Source organism: Chiroxiphia lanceolata, chromosome 19, assembly GCF_009829145.1.
Source record: "Chiroxiphia lanceolata isolate bChiLan1 chromosome 19, bChiLan1.pri, whole genome shotgun sequence".
Classification (NCBI taxonomy): domain Eukaryota; kingdom Metazoa; phylum Chordata; class Aves; order Passeriformes; family Pipridae; genus Chiroxiphia; species Chiroxiphia lanceolata.
Window position 1 is genome coordinate 2,556,554 of NC_045655.1, and position 16,807 is coordinate 2,573,360.

General features: G+C 52.0%; 1 protein-coding gene across 1 annotated transcript in view; it reads left to right on the top strand.

Moving 5' to 3' along the window:
- LOC116796229 (CMT1A duplicated region transcript 4 protein homolog) overlaps positions 1 to 16,533 on the top strand; it is a 28,178-nt gene extending 11,645 nt beyond the window's left edge. The window contains exon 3 of the mRNA XM_032706692.1: positions 16,072 to 16,533. Coding sequence (XP_032562583.1) covers positions 16,072 to 16,448 — 377 coding nt within the window. The 3' untranslated portion in view covers positions 16,449 to 16,533. The remainder of the gene's footprint in view (positions 1 to 16,071) is intronic.
- The last annotated feature ends 274 nt before the right edge of the window (positions 16,534 to 16,807 follow it).

A 16,807-nucleotide genomic window follows, 5' to 3' on the forward strand; every position in this document is an offset into this window, starting at 1 on the left:
GAAAAGCAGATTTATTCCAGCAAGCTCAAGCTTTTTTCCTCCCAACTCTCTTTCAGACAGCTCAACTCATTATTGCTGTTGAGGTTGGATGCCTCCTGATCTGAATGCCTTCACACAAAAACCTTTTTTCCATGATCAGAGACTGGGATTTTAGTTAAAGCAGAAAAAGCATAAAGCAGAAGAGTCTCCATCCTCAGTTATAAAAAAATCTGCCCAGACAGTCCTGAGGTACCTGCTGCTGGCCCTGCTGGGAGGAGGCAGGTTGGAGTAGAGGATCTCCAGAGGCACCTCCAGCCTCAGCAGTTCTGTGAACCACTGCACATAAAGCAACAAGCTTTATGATTAGGGGCTGCCCTGTGGAAGGGAAGTGTTGGAAGCCACAGAGGCTTGACCTCTTGCTCAGTGAAATTCCTTCTGGCCACTGCTGGAGATAGTGGTTTGCAAGCACAGCTCCTTCATGGAGCTTCCAAAAGAGTCTGGGAAAAGTGGAGTGTTGTGCTGAGGGTTGGGGTCTGTTAGCTCAGTGCAAGTCCTTGTCCAAATTCCTTCCAGGCTGGGTAGGCAGGGAAGAGAGGAGACAGCCTGGCTGAAAGCTTTGCCTCCTGCTCCCCATCACAGAGGTGTGGAGAAGTTAATTTTCATGGCTCTCTCAGTCTCCCAGGAAATCCATGGAAGAGCAGCTTCATCCCTTAGTTGTCACCTGCTCGAACCTGCCCAGGTACATGAGATTCCTTCCTCTGAGATGGATTTCTATCCCAGTGCCTTGCCCAGCAGGCAGCTCACTTGCTGCAGCTCAGCCCTGGGGGGTGCCAGGCTGTGGTGGGACCACAGACCCCTTCAGTGCCATGTCCTGATGTGACAACAGCAGCCAACACTGCTGAGGGGCTGTGACTGACTGCCAGGATGGAAGTGTCCCCTTGAGGGACAGGTGGCCCCTCTAGGAAGGAGCAGGTGTCACCCTGCCTCTCAGGCCAGGCTGCTGGGTGAGGAGGGACATGTTTTCTGTGCGACCTTTTGATGTGGTCTCTGTCCAGCTTGCAAGTGAGAAGCCATTCCCAGACAGAAATGGGGATGTCCATTCAAATGGATATTGGAGAGGGTTTCTCCAGCAGCTGCTCACAAGCTGGGAGTGGGAACTTGCCAGAGCAGTGTTTGAGTTGCTGATGAACCACACGGTGGGAACGCTTTGGGCTCTCCTCAGCAAGCTCCGAATGTTCAGCCAGCTGAACCCTCCAGGGTTATCAGGCTGAGTTTGGAGTCTGGGTCTGAGCCACCCTGGGAGTCTCCCTCATCCTTTCAGGATTGCTGCATGTGTTCTGTCCCTTGTGTTTTACTGAGTCATGTTATAGTATGTCTTGGTAAAGGAGAAATATGTGGCTTCCCTGACTCATCTACTTCCTCTCTGTGAAACTCTGTGGGGATCACAGACACCAAAATAGAGAGGGAGGAGAAGCAGGAACCCAGAGCTTCCTTCTTGTTCCTATGTGGTGCAGGAGCAGCCAGAAGCCCAGCAATGCTAAAATTAACACTGTGTCTGTTTTACATGTCAAACAGGCACCACCTGACAGCTGGATGGACCCCTTGGCAGAGCTGGGTCCTTCTGGGCTGGGCTCCACAGAAGTGTGGGTACATGTGATCCCAGCCAAGGGCTTTTTCACAGGGAAAAGTGATCTGAATTCCATGGGGCAGATGGAGCCAACTGTGGTTGTGGCACTGGCTAACTGAGGGAGCATCAGTGGAAATGACTCTTCAGCAGTTCATGTTGGCTGCCAGCAGGATCTTGCCTATCGAGCTCAGTTTGCTGCAGAGGCTAATAGCCCAGTAATTAAGGTAAACCAAATATTAGCTGGGAGCTGTGCCTGTAACTTAAATCAGATAGCTCTACTTTTGATGTGAGGCTTGATTGGAAAACCTTATGCTTAATTTGTGTTGCATTAGCCTGGTGGCAGCTGGTTTTGTGGGCTGAGCCTGAGCCAGATCTGCTGCTGTCATAAAGCTCTGGCTCTGCTAACACGGTGCTGATTTATGCTGGGTGAGGATCTGGGCCAAGTCTCCTTGTTGTGTTGCTGTAACCTGCATTGTTCAGGCATTTGCTGGGGTGTTTGAGGACAACCCAACAGTAAGGAGGATGTGAGGAAGGAGAAAACACTCTTTTACTTCCTGTTGGTCCGTGGTTTAATTTTTATTGTGCTATAGATAGAGCTGACTGTAAATGAGTCAGATTTGTGCCTGGACTTGAGTTTTTGTTGTGCTTCAGCATCTCTCTGTACATGAATTTGTATTAAATGTGGGAGAAGGTGCCTGTCTTCATATCCAAAATGTGCTGAATTTTTACACAGGGATGCTCTGGGTGGGCAGTTCCCAGGGGAGGAGGCAGAAAGGCCCTCTGGGAGCAGCATTGGGTGTCCCAGGCTTGTTGCTCTCCACCCCAGCGACTTCATCACTCCCATTTGCCGCCTGAGAACCACAGGCTGATGTCAGCTCTAGTTCTGCCCCAGATCCCCCTCATGCAGCCTGTTGTCTGGCAGCCCCTTCAGGGCTGGGCTGTGCAGGGCCACGGGCGAGCTGGAGGTTTGCAAACCTCTGAACTGGGGGCTGAGCGGTTTCTCTGGGTGAGGATGGACTTCAGGGGAACCTCCCAGTCTTCAATCCCATCCCAGCTTTGTGCTCAGCCTCTGGATTTGGAGCATTACCCCTGAGGTTGTCCCATCCCCAGGGACACACACGCTCTGCTCCGTGTGGAACTCGCGGTGTGGAGGCAGCGAGTGGGTTGGTTCCACGTGGTTTGGGTGCATGGCCCTATCCATGTACTGTTGGATGATGGGACTTAGTGGGCTGCTGCCCAGTGTTCTGGCCATGGTGACTGAGATCCCAGCCTGGGAGGTGCTGATCTCTCCCTGGATTTTGGGTTTGGCCTTGCCTTGTGCCAAGTTTTCCCTGGGGCTTCGTGCCCATGGAGAAAGGGCAAGTGATGTGTTTGAGGGGGAAGCCCTGACCAAGAACATCCTCTTTCCCTTGTGTTTAAGTCCTTAACCTGAGTGCAGTGCCCTCACAGCACTTTCCTTCTGTGGGAATAATATGAACTTTTGACTCTCTGACTAATCCTCAGAGCTGCTGTCCCTGCCCGTGCTGCCAGCCTGCTCTTGCTCCCTTCAGGTCTAAGATTTCATCTGATCCCAAATCCAGTCCCTCCTCTCTGCAGGATGTGTTTTAACTGTCAGCACTGTGTTTTTTACTGCTTGTATGAGTACTGGAGGTGTTGGAGCTGTGTCAGTGCCTGGAGAACACTGCAGGTGACTGCATGTTACAGCCTCCCTGAAGCCAACTCCATGTGCTTGTGATCCCTGTGCAAGAGGAGCCTGGGAATGTGGCTGTGACAGCAGGAAGCTCAGTGTTTGCTGCCTAAATATTGATCTGGTTACTTCTGCTTTGTAGAAGAAACTGTTCCCTGTGAGAGCTGTGAAGACCTGGCACAGGTTGCCCAGAGCAGCTGTGGCTGCCCCATCCCTGGAATTGTCCAAGGCCAGGTTGGACGGGGCTTGGAGACACCTGACTAGTGGAAAGTGTCCCTGCCCATGGTCGGAGGTGGAACTGGGTGGTCTTTAAGGTCCTTTCCAACCCAAACCATTGTGGGATTCCATGATTCTACTTGGGAAAGGTTGGAAAGAGCCTGTACTGCTGGTTTAGAGCTGCTGGGGTCTTGCACACGAGCTGTGCTTGGGGCAGACCCCCTTGGTGGGACAGGACCCTTGTCTGTGCTCTGCTCCAACTCCAAGACTTGGAGCATCACCACTGAGGTGCTTGTAAGCCCTGTGCAAGGGACAGTGTGTCTGCTGCAGAAATAAGGGTGGAAAATGCTCCATTGAACTGGTCCCCTTGAAGTGAAAACTGACTGTTCTTCCAGGGACATACTGGATAATATCTTAGGAAAGTGATTCGTGGGGAAAATGTGATCAATGCTTGTTCTTCAGTAAGATTCAGTAAGATTCTGCTTAGCTCTTATTTTCCCCACCAGAAGCTGAAGTAGAACGGGGTGATGCTGAACCAAGAAGGCTTGTAATGACTTCCATAAGGTTGTTGCTAATTAAGGAAAATGAGGGTGAAATTTGGGGCTGGGGAGTGGGGAGATGAACAGCTTTCCCTGGAAAGCTTTCCAAGGCATGGCCTTTGGATGTCAGAAATAAGGCACCCCTTGGGAGTGGTCACAGGGTGGCCTTGGTCTCCAGTGTGTACCTTGTTACCACGTGTCTGGATGCTCTCCCTGCCCTGGCACTGCTGGGTTACCAGCCAGAGCCCTTGGGGAAGTGCCATGGCATTCCTGGGGGATTAGTTTGGAGACAACACGAGAAGGCATAGCCCCACATGACTGGAAAGGCACAAACACCAGGATTTATGGTGTGTTTTCCTGCAAACCCACCACAGGGGTATCCCGTGCCTGTGTTAGAGGAGGACACAAGTGCAGGGGAACTATGAAAGCTCCAACTCTGCATGTTGATTGCACACAGGGAGCAACATCCCTGACTCCTCAGGGAAGGTTTCCATGGGTGAAATTCCATGGGTGAGTGAGCTTTCAGGAAGATCCAGCTCACAGCAAGGTTTGCTGCCTTGCTTAGTCACTGGGAGTCTTGCAAGAGTCACTAAAAACAGAAGCTGCACTAAAATAACTCCCCAGGCCAGCTCATTTCCAGGGAAAATCCTGCTGAGTCACCAAGTGTAGCTCAAACTACATGTGCTTACTCATAAACACATGAGGTATCTTGGCTCTTCCTCACTCTGTGGAGTGGAGCATCCATAGGGCTTCCAAGGGGGATGCTCTGGCTGGGATTCCAGGTACATGGCTCTGCTGCACTGGGTTTATTTTTATTAGCAGGGTGTTTACAAACATCAGAATTGAAGTGGGGGTATGAGAGACCCCAGTGGATAATGGGATTAGCAGTGGGGTGATTTTAACACAGCCTGAGCCCCCAGACTGCTGGGGTTGGAGTGAGGGGAGGCAGGTTGGGAATGCAGCTGGGGAGGAGGCTTGTGTGGGGCAGGATTTGTCCCCTTGGTCTCAGGACATGCCTGTCTGAGCTGGGCTGTGATGGTTATGGCTCTTCCCTGGTGGAGCTGGGTGCTGTAGGAGGGTGAGGAGCCTCTGCTGAGCTGGTGTCTCCTCCTGAGCTGAGCCTGCTGCTAAGGAGCAGTGGAAAGAGACTGGAGGGAAGCCTGGATGGAGAGGAAAATGCTGAAGAGGCTGTTTCTGTAGAGGTTTTGAAGGCTTTTATGGCCATCAGTCCTTTGAGAGCTCTGGGCAGCACTCACTGCTTTTCCTGCTTTGCTGTGGTCAGTTAAGTCTCTCCACAGCCATTCCAGGCAGCACCTCTGGGAGGTGCAGCAGAAGGTCAGAGATGTGAGGACACGATGCTGGATACGTCCCTTCCCTGCCACAAGCAGCTGTGCCTTAATCATGGACCCCAGAATGGTTTGGGTGGGAAGGGGCATTAAAGATCATCTCATCTCAACCCCTGCCATGGGCAGGGACACCTTCCACCAGCCCAGGTTGCTCCAAGCCCCGTCCAACCTGGCCTTGGACACTTCCAGGGATGGGGCAGCCACAGCTTCTCTGGGCAACCTGTGCCAGGGCCTCCCCACCCTCACAGCCAAGAATTTCTTTCCAATATCCCACCTAACCCTGCCCTCTGTCAGGGGGAAGCCATTCCCCTTGTCCTGTCCCTCCAGGCCCTTGTCCAAAGTCCCTCCAGCTCTCTTGGAGCCCCTTTAGCCCTGTGCTTTGTACAGGTTGCAGGAAATCTGTGTGTGCTGTGTTGCAGGGGTGCTGGATTTTGGGTTGGGCATGGATACTGTATTTGTCCCCTTCACTAGTGAGCAGCTTATCCCAAAAAAGTCAGTGAAGGCAAATAAAACAGGAGGTTATTCCTGTTTTGGGGGCTGCAAAGGGTTAACTGCTGCCTGAGCTCATAGCCCAGTGCTGTGGAAGTTGAGCAATCTGGGATTTATTAGGGAAACTCAAACTGGGAGTTAAGAATGCTCCAACCAGCAGAAAGCTTTCTTGGAGCTCTGAAACAAGTTTTCTTCAAGCAAAGCCCTGCTCTGCAGTGGCAATGCCAGGATTTCTTGCAGGGGCCTCCGGGAAGCAAAGGAGGAACAGGCGGATCTGCTCCGTCCCACCAGCCCAGCATGGAACTGCTGGTGCTGTTGTGTCTCCCTTCCCAGGCAGACAAAGAGCCCCTTGTCCACCCCAGCACTGCTTCCTCCTCCACACCCCAATCCTGATCTTGTTTCTGGTGGACAACAAGGAGGTTAAGTTCTCCCTGGGGATGCACAGTGCTCCAGAGGGATCAGAGGTGTAAAACCAGCTGGGGACGTGGCCCCTGGCCAGATGCTGGGAAGTAGAAAGGGCTCCTCTGGCTTCTCAGAGGAGGTGGCTGTTCTTCATCACTGGGATCTTTTCCAGAGGTGATCAGGAGTTTAAAGTGAATGGGGGAAGCTCCAGGAGCCTGGACAAGAGGAACTGAGGGGAAAGCTCATAGCTGTGTGTAACTCCCTCAGGAGGGATCCCTGCTGTCTGAGAAGAGGGACAGGACACAAGGAAACAGCTGGAGCTGTGTCAGGGGAAGTTTGGGTTGGATTTGAGGTAAAGGTTCTTCCCCCAGAGGCTGGTTGGGCACTGCCCAGGCTCCCCAGGGCACTGGGCACAGCCTCAAGGCTGCCAGAGCTCCAGGAGGGTTTGGACAACACTCTCAGGCACAGGGTGGGATGTTGGGGTGTCTGTGCAGGGCCAGGAGTTGGATTGGATGATCCCTGTGGGTCCTTCCAACTCAGCATATTCTATGATTTCAAGTAGAGCACGTGCTGTGCAGTGGGTGGGTGGGTGGAGGAAGGGAGGGCTGAGAGAGGCTGTTCTCAGTTCCTTGGGGAAATGGGAGCTGATGCTCAGCCCCAGCATGGCTGGGACTGGTTATTCTCCAAAATGCCTCCATCAGATGTGGCTGTGCATCTGTATTTTTTCTTTCCTCACTTGGAGTCTCACAGTAAACTGGGAAAGTGTTCCTCTGCCAACTCCTCTGCCCACCCTGAAGGGAGGTCCTGGTGCTCCCCCCGACCAGCACGTGCTGGGCTGTTCTGTGGGCACAATGCCCTGCTGTTCCCTCCTTGTGCTTGGTGGGATGACACACTTCTGCTGGCACTGGGGGGGTCAGGCTGCAGGAGAATGGGGGTTTTATTTTCTGTGTCACCAGCCTTTGAACTGGGGCTGTCCTGAAACGACCTTATTGCCCTTGGCTGTGTGCTGTGCATGGGCAGGAAGGGGAAAATGTGCTGGATTTCCAAGTGAACTTGGAAGACTCTGTTTCTCCCCTTGCTGCTCAGTGGGTAGGGTGGGGAAATGGCTGCGAACAGCAGGGGTTGCACTGAGTCCTGGTGTTAATGGGACTTTTATCCCATAAACTTCTTCAGGTAGAAATTGTTCCCTGTGAGGGTGATGTGAAGCTGTGGCTGCCCCATCCCTGGAAGTGTCTAAGGCCAGGTTGGATGAGGCTTGGAGCAACCTGGGCTAGTGGAAGGTGTCCTTGCCCATGGCAGGGGTGGAATGAGAGGATCTTTAATGTCCCTTTCAACCCAAACCAGCCTGTGATTCCATGGAACTGTGGCTGCTGTGTCAGGGTTGGGTTTATCCAGTATTTCACTTGCATGGAGGTGTTGCTGTCCTGCTGGTGATGGATCTCATCTCTCATCCCTGTTCCACCAGCACCCATGGCAGAGCCTGCCAGGGACATCATATGTGGGCAGAAAGTGCCCTGGGGGTGTGAGGAGCTTCAGGATGAGCAGGCTGGTGGGGTCTGTGCCAAATTCTTAGTCTTTGAGGTGGCAGATGTTCACAGAGGGTCAGGTAGGAGGCAAATCCATGTGCCTTTATCAACTTGGAGAAATCCTTGTGCTTTTGCCAAGATGAGGTGGAGTAAGAGCGTTGCTTTGTTCCACAGGTGCCCTGTCCACAGCCAGATGCTGGGTTTGGGTTGGTTCAAGCCCTCTGTGGGCACTCTGGGGCACAAAACTTTTGGGGGCAAAACTGTTGTGTAACACTTCCATGAAGAAAACAGAGAAGAATCTTCAGCCCTGTTGGAAACAGCACTGATGGAGAAGCAGACATATCCTGGTCCTTACTGGGACAGGAGCATGGGCATGGATGGGGAGCTGGGCAGGCTTGGAAGGTGGTGTGGGCTTGATGCCCCTCACTGGGGGAGGGTCTGGAGGTTTGTGTGGACTGATGAGCCCAAGGGAACCTGTCCTGGCTCCCAGGACACACCTGAAACCTGGTGTATCAGCTGGCCTGGAGATGCTCAGCAGCTTGGCTGTGGAGCTGCTGTCCCCTCTCCAAAAGGGGACAGATTCAGCGATGGCTCCCTCCACCACCTCCAGGTGTGGGTGTAGCTGTGAGTCCTGGTCCCGAGGGGAGGCACCTCCAGGCTCTGCCCCTCCAGGCTCTGCCCCTCCATCTGCTGCAAGCAGGGAGGGGGTTCTGGGGGGGTAAAGGGTCTGGGGGGCTGTAGCAGCAGCGGGGCAGGAGGTGGATGTGGAGCCACACATGAACATCTCGTCCTTTCCATCCTACTGGAATTGGACTGCGGGGCCACTGCGTCTCCCAGGGGAAAAAATGCCCAGGAATTCCACAGACTCTTCAATCTCGTTTCTGTTTTACAGTGAGACAAAAAGGGTGCCTTTGTGTGAGGGCTGAAAGGAACTGCCCAGTCCCACAGCCTTCCCGAAAGCTTAATGTCAACTATTTGCCTCCTTGTGTTTTCACATAAACAAGCACTTTTTGCTGAATTTCTGTGCTCTGGCTGCTCCCCCAGCTGGGTGTTCCCCCTGCTCCATGGCACCCATGGGATGCACAAGCTGTCCCAGTGAGCCACCTCCCAGCAGAGATGCTGGGATATCTGGGGGATACCGGCCAGAGATCAGCAGGAAAGGTGACTAAAGCCAGGCTGGGAGAGAAAACAGCAGCTTGAGCTGCTTTTAATTTGAGGCAGTGCTGCTTTTCTGATAGCAGGGGCAAGCTCGTGCTTACAGATCTGGTGTCTCATCCCTGTTTACACCAGCCTGGCCCAGTATCTCTTGCTGGGCCATCACCCATCCCACCCTGGGGTCAGATGTTCCCCTGGTTTAAAGTGACTGTCAAATTAACAGCAGCAGCTGAGAAACCACCCCTTCTATTTTGGTTGCTGTTTGCATGTGCACACTGGAGCGTCTCGGGTGTAGCACCAGAGGTTTCTATCCTGGGCTCCACCTTCTCTTTCTGTTTTTTTTCTTTTTACCATGTTCTCTTCCCCTTTATGAGAAGAAAAACTAGAAGTGAAAGAAGGACTAATGTTGTGTCTGCAAAGAACACAGTTGGACTAAAAATGCCAGCAGTGTTCCTGTGGGTATCGTTCACTGAGCTGGGCTGCTCCTTGTCCTGTTCTGTGCTATGAAACCTGAGCTGTCACCAGGAGCATTGTCAAACATGTCCCCATAAAAAACCCCAACAAAATCAAACCCAAAATAACCTGGGGGGTGCAGTGCCTGCAAACTGCTGCTGCTGGGGAAGCCCTTGTGGTTTTTTTTCTCATGTTCCTCAGGCAGTTTTCAAAACTCAGGGTTGGGAAGTGGATCCTGGGGTGGTTGAGGTAGTGGTGGGGATCCACATGGATTCATTCCTCACTTCAGCACCCATTTAGAAGTATTTGGCCTGGGACAGGATCTTGGGTAATGAACCATCATAGTTCACCCCATGGTTCAGTGTCCAGTGGATCCAAAGCCCCTGGAAGGGAATGGATGGGTACTTGTCAGCTCCACCTGATGTTGGATCAAGTCCACCCTGGAATAAACAGAAATAAACCACTTGTCAAGCTATTTGTTTCTCCCACTGGCTTTTCACTGTGGCCTCAGCACCTAGACAAGGTTTTTCACCTTGTCTGGAATCTGTCATGGGATCCTGACTTCCCAAATCTGTCTTGCTGCCTCTTCTGTTGATCCATTCCTTCTCCTGCCCTTTTCACAGCCTGTGATCATCTCTTTCCATCTTTATCACAGCCTCCAATTCACATGGATGGGGAGGAGTTTGGGTTGGAAGCAGCTCATGGAGAACTTCAAACAGTAAAATCAGATGAATGAATAAAGGGGATTTTTGTTGCTCTTATCCTTTCATCAGCTTTATTTCATTCCCAGCAGTTGAACTTGCAATTGCTGTTCTTTCTGGCTTCTTGCTGAGTGTCAAATTAAAATCCTGCTGAAGCTGAGAGCAAACTGCTGTTGAGCTCTATAGGACAAGGAAGGTCTGAATTTTACTTCTGGCAGAGTAGCACTTGGTTCTCTTCGTGTTGCTTAAGCTGAGAGGTTACAAAGCCCCTGGACAGGAGCCTTGGAGGCAGGAAATTCCACTCCTGAGGATCCCCCAGAAATGAAGGCTAAACTAAGGTTGTAAAACCCAGGGTTAAGATGTGCTCAATAGTGCCTGTCAGGCTTCTTGGCTCCTGAGGATGTGGGGAAGAAGGCCCACAGCTGCTGATGGTTTCCCGAGGGAATTCAGGAGTTTTCTGTGCCACACTTCTGTTTGGTTGTAGGAAAAACAGATGCTTCAGTTCCAGTGAGAAATCCCATGTCACTGGAAGATCACAGAATCACTAAGGTTGGGAAGAACCTCTAAGATCAAGTCCAACCATGAACCAGCACCCCCTGTTCACAACCCAAACCATGTCCCCAGGTGACAGGGTCTCCACCTCAAGACTCTTTCCACTGGATTGGGTGTCCTGTGGACTGACTGTGCTGCAGGAATCTGGGTGCCCACGAGGTGCTGGGGAGGGATGTGTGCCTTGGTTCCCATGTCCAGAGTGAACCCCGTGTGGAATCCTCTCCACCCCAGCCTGTGGAGATGTCAGTTCTTGCAGGCCTGTGTACCCCAGCCAAGAATATGGGAACCACATGTCCAAAGCCCAGGCACTGGGAAGCAGAGGCTGGGGGCCCAGAGCCTGACAGCAGGGGCTGGCTTAGAAACAAGTTAGAGAACAGAGGGGGAGGGAGGGAAGAGTTCTAATTATCGTGAACTTTAAAAACCAGAAAATAAAAGCTTATTATTTCACAGAGTCCCCTCTGCAACATGTAATTTCATTTCCCTCTATTTGCTTTTACTGCTTGCTCTGGGCACTGTCAGAACAACTTGATTTATAAGTGACAGCTTTGGCTGTTTTTCAGGCGAGTCTCTCTAAATATAAGAGTGTGAAAACTGTCCCAGTGCCAGCAACTCTCTGCAAATTCAAACTCACATGAGTTGTAGCATGAAGCAAAGTGCTGGGTGCTTTATGTCTCTCATAAAAAGCAACCCTCCCTTCTTCCTCTGGGGAGATTTTTTTCCTTTTATTACAGGGAATATCTCAACCTGCAGTTGGAGAAAATAAAAACAAAATAAGCAGCGGTTGTTACCTTGCTATTGCCCTGCTACTGCCTCCCTTGTGTGCTATCAGTGGAGAGTTGTAGGTCAGGAGGGAGATGTTTATTGACCAAGGCTTTTAGCAACAGGGCTTTGTCTCCAGTTCCCTCCTCATCGTGGAAAGGAAATGAATAAAATGAGGCCTAATGCAATGGCAGGTATATAACACAGCCATGAATTGATAATTACATCTGAAATTTGGGGACAGCCTGAACAGGACTTAGCATGTGCTTTATGTTCTGGTTAATAAAGAGAAGCTGTGTTCTCTATGTGACAGTTCTTCTGTGTCACTTTGGAAGTGCCTGGCTTTGGTGGTGCTGTTTTGGATGTAGTCAGAGAAATTTGGACCTTTGGCTGTCAATGACTAGAAGCTCAGAAGCCTTTGATGTGGATTTAAAGTTGTCCACGTGGGTCCCCATTCTCACAGGAGTTGTAATTCTGTAATTAACTGTAAAGTTCTGGTATTGTCCATTTTTAGTGTCACAAAAGGATCATTGTTTGGGTCTTTTAAACTCTGCTCTCCAGAGTGGGCTCCTCTGGTGTCCAAACAACCTGAGTCTGATTTATAGCCTGGCTGGACAGAGCAGGCTGGAGGTTTGTGCTGCCAAACCAGTGGGAAGGGTCTCAGGTGGGTCCCTGGCTCTGCCCTGGCTGCTGCTGATCCTGCAGAGCTGGGTGGGGGTGGCAGCTTGTGGTGGACAAAGGAGGCTTTTTGATTTGATTTTTGGACTGAATCATAGAATCCCAGGAAAGTTTGGGTTGGAAGGGACCTTTAAGGTCATCTCATTCCTGCCAAGGACGGGGATACCTTCCACTATCCCAGGTTGCTCCAAGCCATGTCCAACCTGGAGCACTTCCCACTGGAGCAGGTCACGAGCTGATCCTCGGTGTGGACAGCTTCAGACAGACCCCAGGCAGGGGGAGGTAATGGCAGGCAACAATCCTGTGCCTCCAGTGGGATGGAAGCCAACCCCATTCTGCTCTGGGAAGCCTTTCCCAGGACAGTCCTGGAGACAGGACTCCCTGGCAGGTGCTTCTGAGGCAGAGGAGCTCACGCTTAGTTATGCTGAGAGGATTCCCAGGGATGTTGTGGAGCCATTTCCCTTCCAGGCCAGTAGCCAAGCACAGGCTGTAAATAACAAATGGTGGCTGATGATCCCCTCTTGTTCTGCCTCGAGGTGTTGTCAGCTCTGGGCTTTCCCTTGGCATCTTTGCATTCCCATCTTCAGCTCCAGTGCTGCTGTGGCATCTGGCTGTCTCCTGTCATGCTCTTGGTGTGAAGGAGTCCCTTCTGGGGTGGCCTGCCTCACATCAGGGATGTCATCCAAGGAAAGCTGAGGAACCCAGGCTCTGTGTGTCCTTTCCCTGGAGCTTCTTTAGTTACTGCTGGTTTGGGAAGGGTTAGAGATAAGGTCAGAGGAGAAATATCTGGGGTTTGCACCAGCCTCTATCTCATCACTCCAACATGGGCAACTTGGCAGACCTTGTGGACTTGTCTGAGGTTCTTTGCACCCAAGCACCCACCACTGCACAGGTAAATTCACCTGGTGGGTATCCAGACTTTATCCTGTCACCAGTGTTCCCACATCATCAAATATCCAAACTGGGGGTGCTGTCCATCAGGTTTTATTGCCCTGTGAGATGATGCTGTAGCAACACAACTGAGCCCAAGGCTCTTTTGAAACCCCAGCCTACATGAATATCCCTGGAGTAGCAGGATTCATCCAGGATTAAACACACACAGGAGACATGCCTGGTGCATGCACATGTCCTTCTGTCCTGGACACATGAGCTCAGCCAGTGTCTTCACATCAGGAGCCCTTTGAGCTGGGAACATTTGGCTCAGTGCAGGGAAGGCTCCAAGGACAACATCAGGCGTGCAGTGAGAGGAGCTGGAGCCACAGCCCAGCACCAGAACCCTTGTCCTTCCCTGCTCCACCACCTCGTTGTGCTCATTCCTTGCCTTTCCAGTGCACAGCTGGTGGTTTAGGGTGAGGGACTGAGCTGGGTCTTTGTTTGCTCTGCAGAACATGGGGAGAGCTTGGTTTGGTGGTGAGGAACAGGAACTTCTCCCCCACGTTAGGCTTGTGTTTGCATGGTGAGGAGCTGGGGGTGCTGTTCTGGCTCTGGCCCTCGCTGTCACACTCCCTGTCCCTCCTGGCACCCATCTCACTGGCTCTGGGTCCTGCTGGGAGCAGGTGGAGGGGTTTTGCTGCATCTCTGGGGTATATGGAACTCCTTCCATGGGCTGGTATCCCCACAGCTCAGCCCTGGGTGGCATCTGTGTGTTTATTCATTTTACAAAGACATGAACTATGGCCTATAAAAGTGGGGAAAAGGCTCCAGATCAGCTTTTTGTGCCTCACTAAGTGTTGTTTTGTGTCTGATCCTACTGGTTTATTACCAGGTTGCAGAGCTTTGCCTCACACATGTGGACACTCATCATCAAGCCAATGGGTCCCTGTTCAGAGCAGCTCCTGGTACCCCAGTTCTTCTGCTGGGGGTGGCCCGCTGTCCTTCCCAGCTCTCTGGAGAATGGGCTGAGCCAGAACTCCCCAGTCATCAGAAACACTTTGAAAATAGTCAAACTATCCTTTAACAAGAGGTTTTTTTAACTCTCCTGTAGTGGTTTTACTCCCCATCAGCCTGATGAACTCAACAGTAAAACAGTGCTGTAACAAGGGCTAAAAACTCCAAACAGTGAGTCAGAACAGGCATTCCAAGAGACATGGACTATCTCGGCCTGTCAAAATAAATTTTGTTTAAGCACAGAGTGTGCCACTGTCTGAAATCTCATCATTTAAACCAAGACTATTTTTGGTTGGGCTTTTCCCCCTGCTCGGGCTGAGCGTGTGTGCACAGCGTAGGTACAGAGTTTCACTGCGCTGCAACTTTTTTGGTATGGAAACTTTTTTTTTTTGTTTCCCCCCTCTCCTGCAAACACGTCAGGCTGTTTCTATTCCTAGCTCGGGGAAGAGCCCGGGCTGCCCTGACCGTCCCGGTAACGCCGCTGCCGGGCGGTGCTTCCAGGGGTGTCCTGGCTGGATGTGCGGACGTGTCCCTGCGGGGAGGGTGGATCGCTGTCTCTGGGGAGCAGGGGGAAGGCGAGCAGAGCCCAGCCCTCGGGATGCGATGGGAGTAGTTGCCGGCGGCAGCGCGGGACAGCACGGCCGCCTTCCCGCAGCGCAGGTGGGAGCACGGCTTGTGGAAAAAGCACATTCCTGACGTTTCGCACACCCAGAGCCCACCTGGAGCCAGCCCTGGCACGGACAAAGGTGCAGGAGCAGTGTGGTGCACGGTCTCAGGCTTGGAAGCCTGAATCACGGAATCATAGAGTCAACCGGGTTGGAAAAGACCTCCGAGATCAGCCAGTCCAACCCTTGATCCAACCCCGCCGTGGTTCCCAGCCCATGGCACTGATGCCACATCCAGTCTCACCTTAAACACCTCCAGGGATGGTGACTCCACCCCTCCCTGGCCAGCCCATTCCAAGGGCTGATCACTCTTTCTTCCTGAGGGATGTGGCTCGGTGCAGACACCGCTGAAAATACAACTTCCCTCCTTCCTTCTGTCCCTACAACTTTAAAGGCTTCAGATTATCTTTGACTAAAGTCTTTAAATGCTCTCATTTCTCTAAAACCCTGTCTTGCAGCTCTGAGCCTTTTGGTGTTAATTCGTGGTGGGACCTTGGGAGAAACCTCACTCCCAGCTCTGACCCTGCCATCCCCCCTCTGAGCACCCAAAGCTTTTTGGCACTTTTGAGGGGACCCTGGGTATTGCAGCTGAATATCAGAGCCCTGACAAACCCCAGGGTGCTGCTGTTTTGGGTGTTTCCCTGATATGCTCAGCTGGCTCACAAAGGGCTGGCCCCCTGCAGGAGAGAAGGGGACAATTATCCCCAGTTGAAAAAACAAAATAGTGCACAATGAGAGGTAAGGACAAGCCTTGTGTCAGGTGAAAAGTCTGTATCTAAAAATACTGATACCAATGATCTCATTCTCCAAGATCTGTCTGAATGCATCTTCCTTTCCTGCATGACTCTTTTCCTGGATTTTCTGCTTTGAAGAAGCAGATGTCTTGGACAGACATCTTCCCAAGTAGGCTCAGCCTTATTGCTCCAGCCACTTCTGCCAGCCTTGTGGCTTTGTGTGGGAGGTGCAAGACTTGAGTGATGAAGGGGTTTAGGACAGAAAGATGAGACTGGGAAGGTCTTCAGTGCAGGCTTGCCTTGGCCATTGGTCAGTGCTGCAGAAACAAGAACTGCTGATTTCCACCCCACCCCCTTTTCTTTCCCACTGTTTCTTGGTGTAACACTGACCTCCTGCAGCTCCTCCTGTGCTCAAAGATAGAAATAAAGGCTCAAAGGCTAGAAATTGTGGACATTATCTCTGTTTCTTGCATGGCTTATTTGGATCTTGATGCAAAGTAGCTCTGGGTAGAGCATTGCTGTCCCTCAGTGCTGCCTGGCCCTCCACGGCCATCGCTGATCCCAGCGTGGTCTTTGGCTCCAAAGAGCATCCTTGGTGTCACCCTTCTTTGTAACCCTTCCCAGAGAGGGAAGAAGCCGGGCTGGGATCTCATGGTGTCTGTTTCTTGGGTTCCAGAGGTTGTGCTGCCCTCAGCCAACGTGGGGCTGCCGGGACACCTCGTCCAGATCCAGCGCCCCGGGCCTGCCTACGTCACCCACACAGGGCCCCTGGTCAGGAGGCTCCTTGAGCAGGACCAGCAGAGAAAGGCTCCTTCCAACCCCCCTGCACAGACAGAGCCGAACATGGAGCCTCCAGGAGATGGTCCTGAGGAGGAGCCCCAGGTACTGAGCAGAGGCAGCAGCCCTGGCAGTGGGAAGGACTCCGTGGGAATGCCCCCGGCTCAGAGCACTTTGCCATCACAGTGTGTTTACAGCAGGGTTATTTTTGCAAGGAGACCTCCCTCACGTGTGCTGCCATGGAGCAACCTGGTGTGTGCCAGCAGGAAGGATTGATCTGCCTGCAGTTGGAAGCAAAGCAAAGAAAGAAGATGCTCTTGAGTGTTTTCTGGAGTCCATTAAACTATCCATGCAAACAGCATTTAACTTTTTGAGTCTTTTCCTAAAAGCTCCGTGTCAATGAAAGCAGACAAGCACAGGAGGTGGTGGTGATGTGTTCTGTGCTCTCTGCTCTCAGGTTTGGAGGAGACCAGAACCTCTGCTGCTGGTCTTGCCTCACATGGCAGGAGCTGTTTGCAGCTCTGCTGCTCAGAACTGCCCCCGAGGGCCGGGGATGGGGATGAGATGCCTGAACGCCCACACAGCCACACACACAGGGCTCCTTCTCTGCTCCTGTGACCCTGCTGGCATCAGCA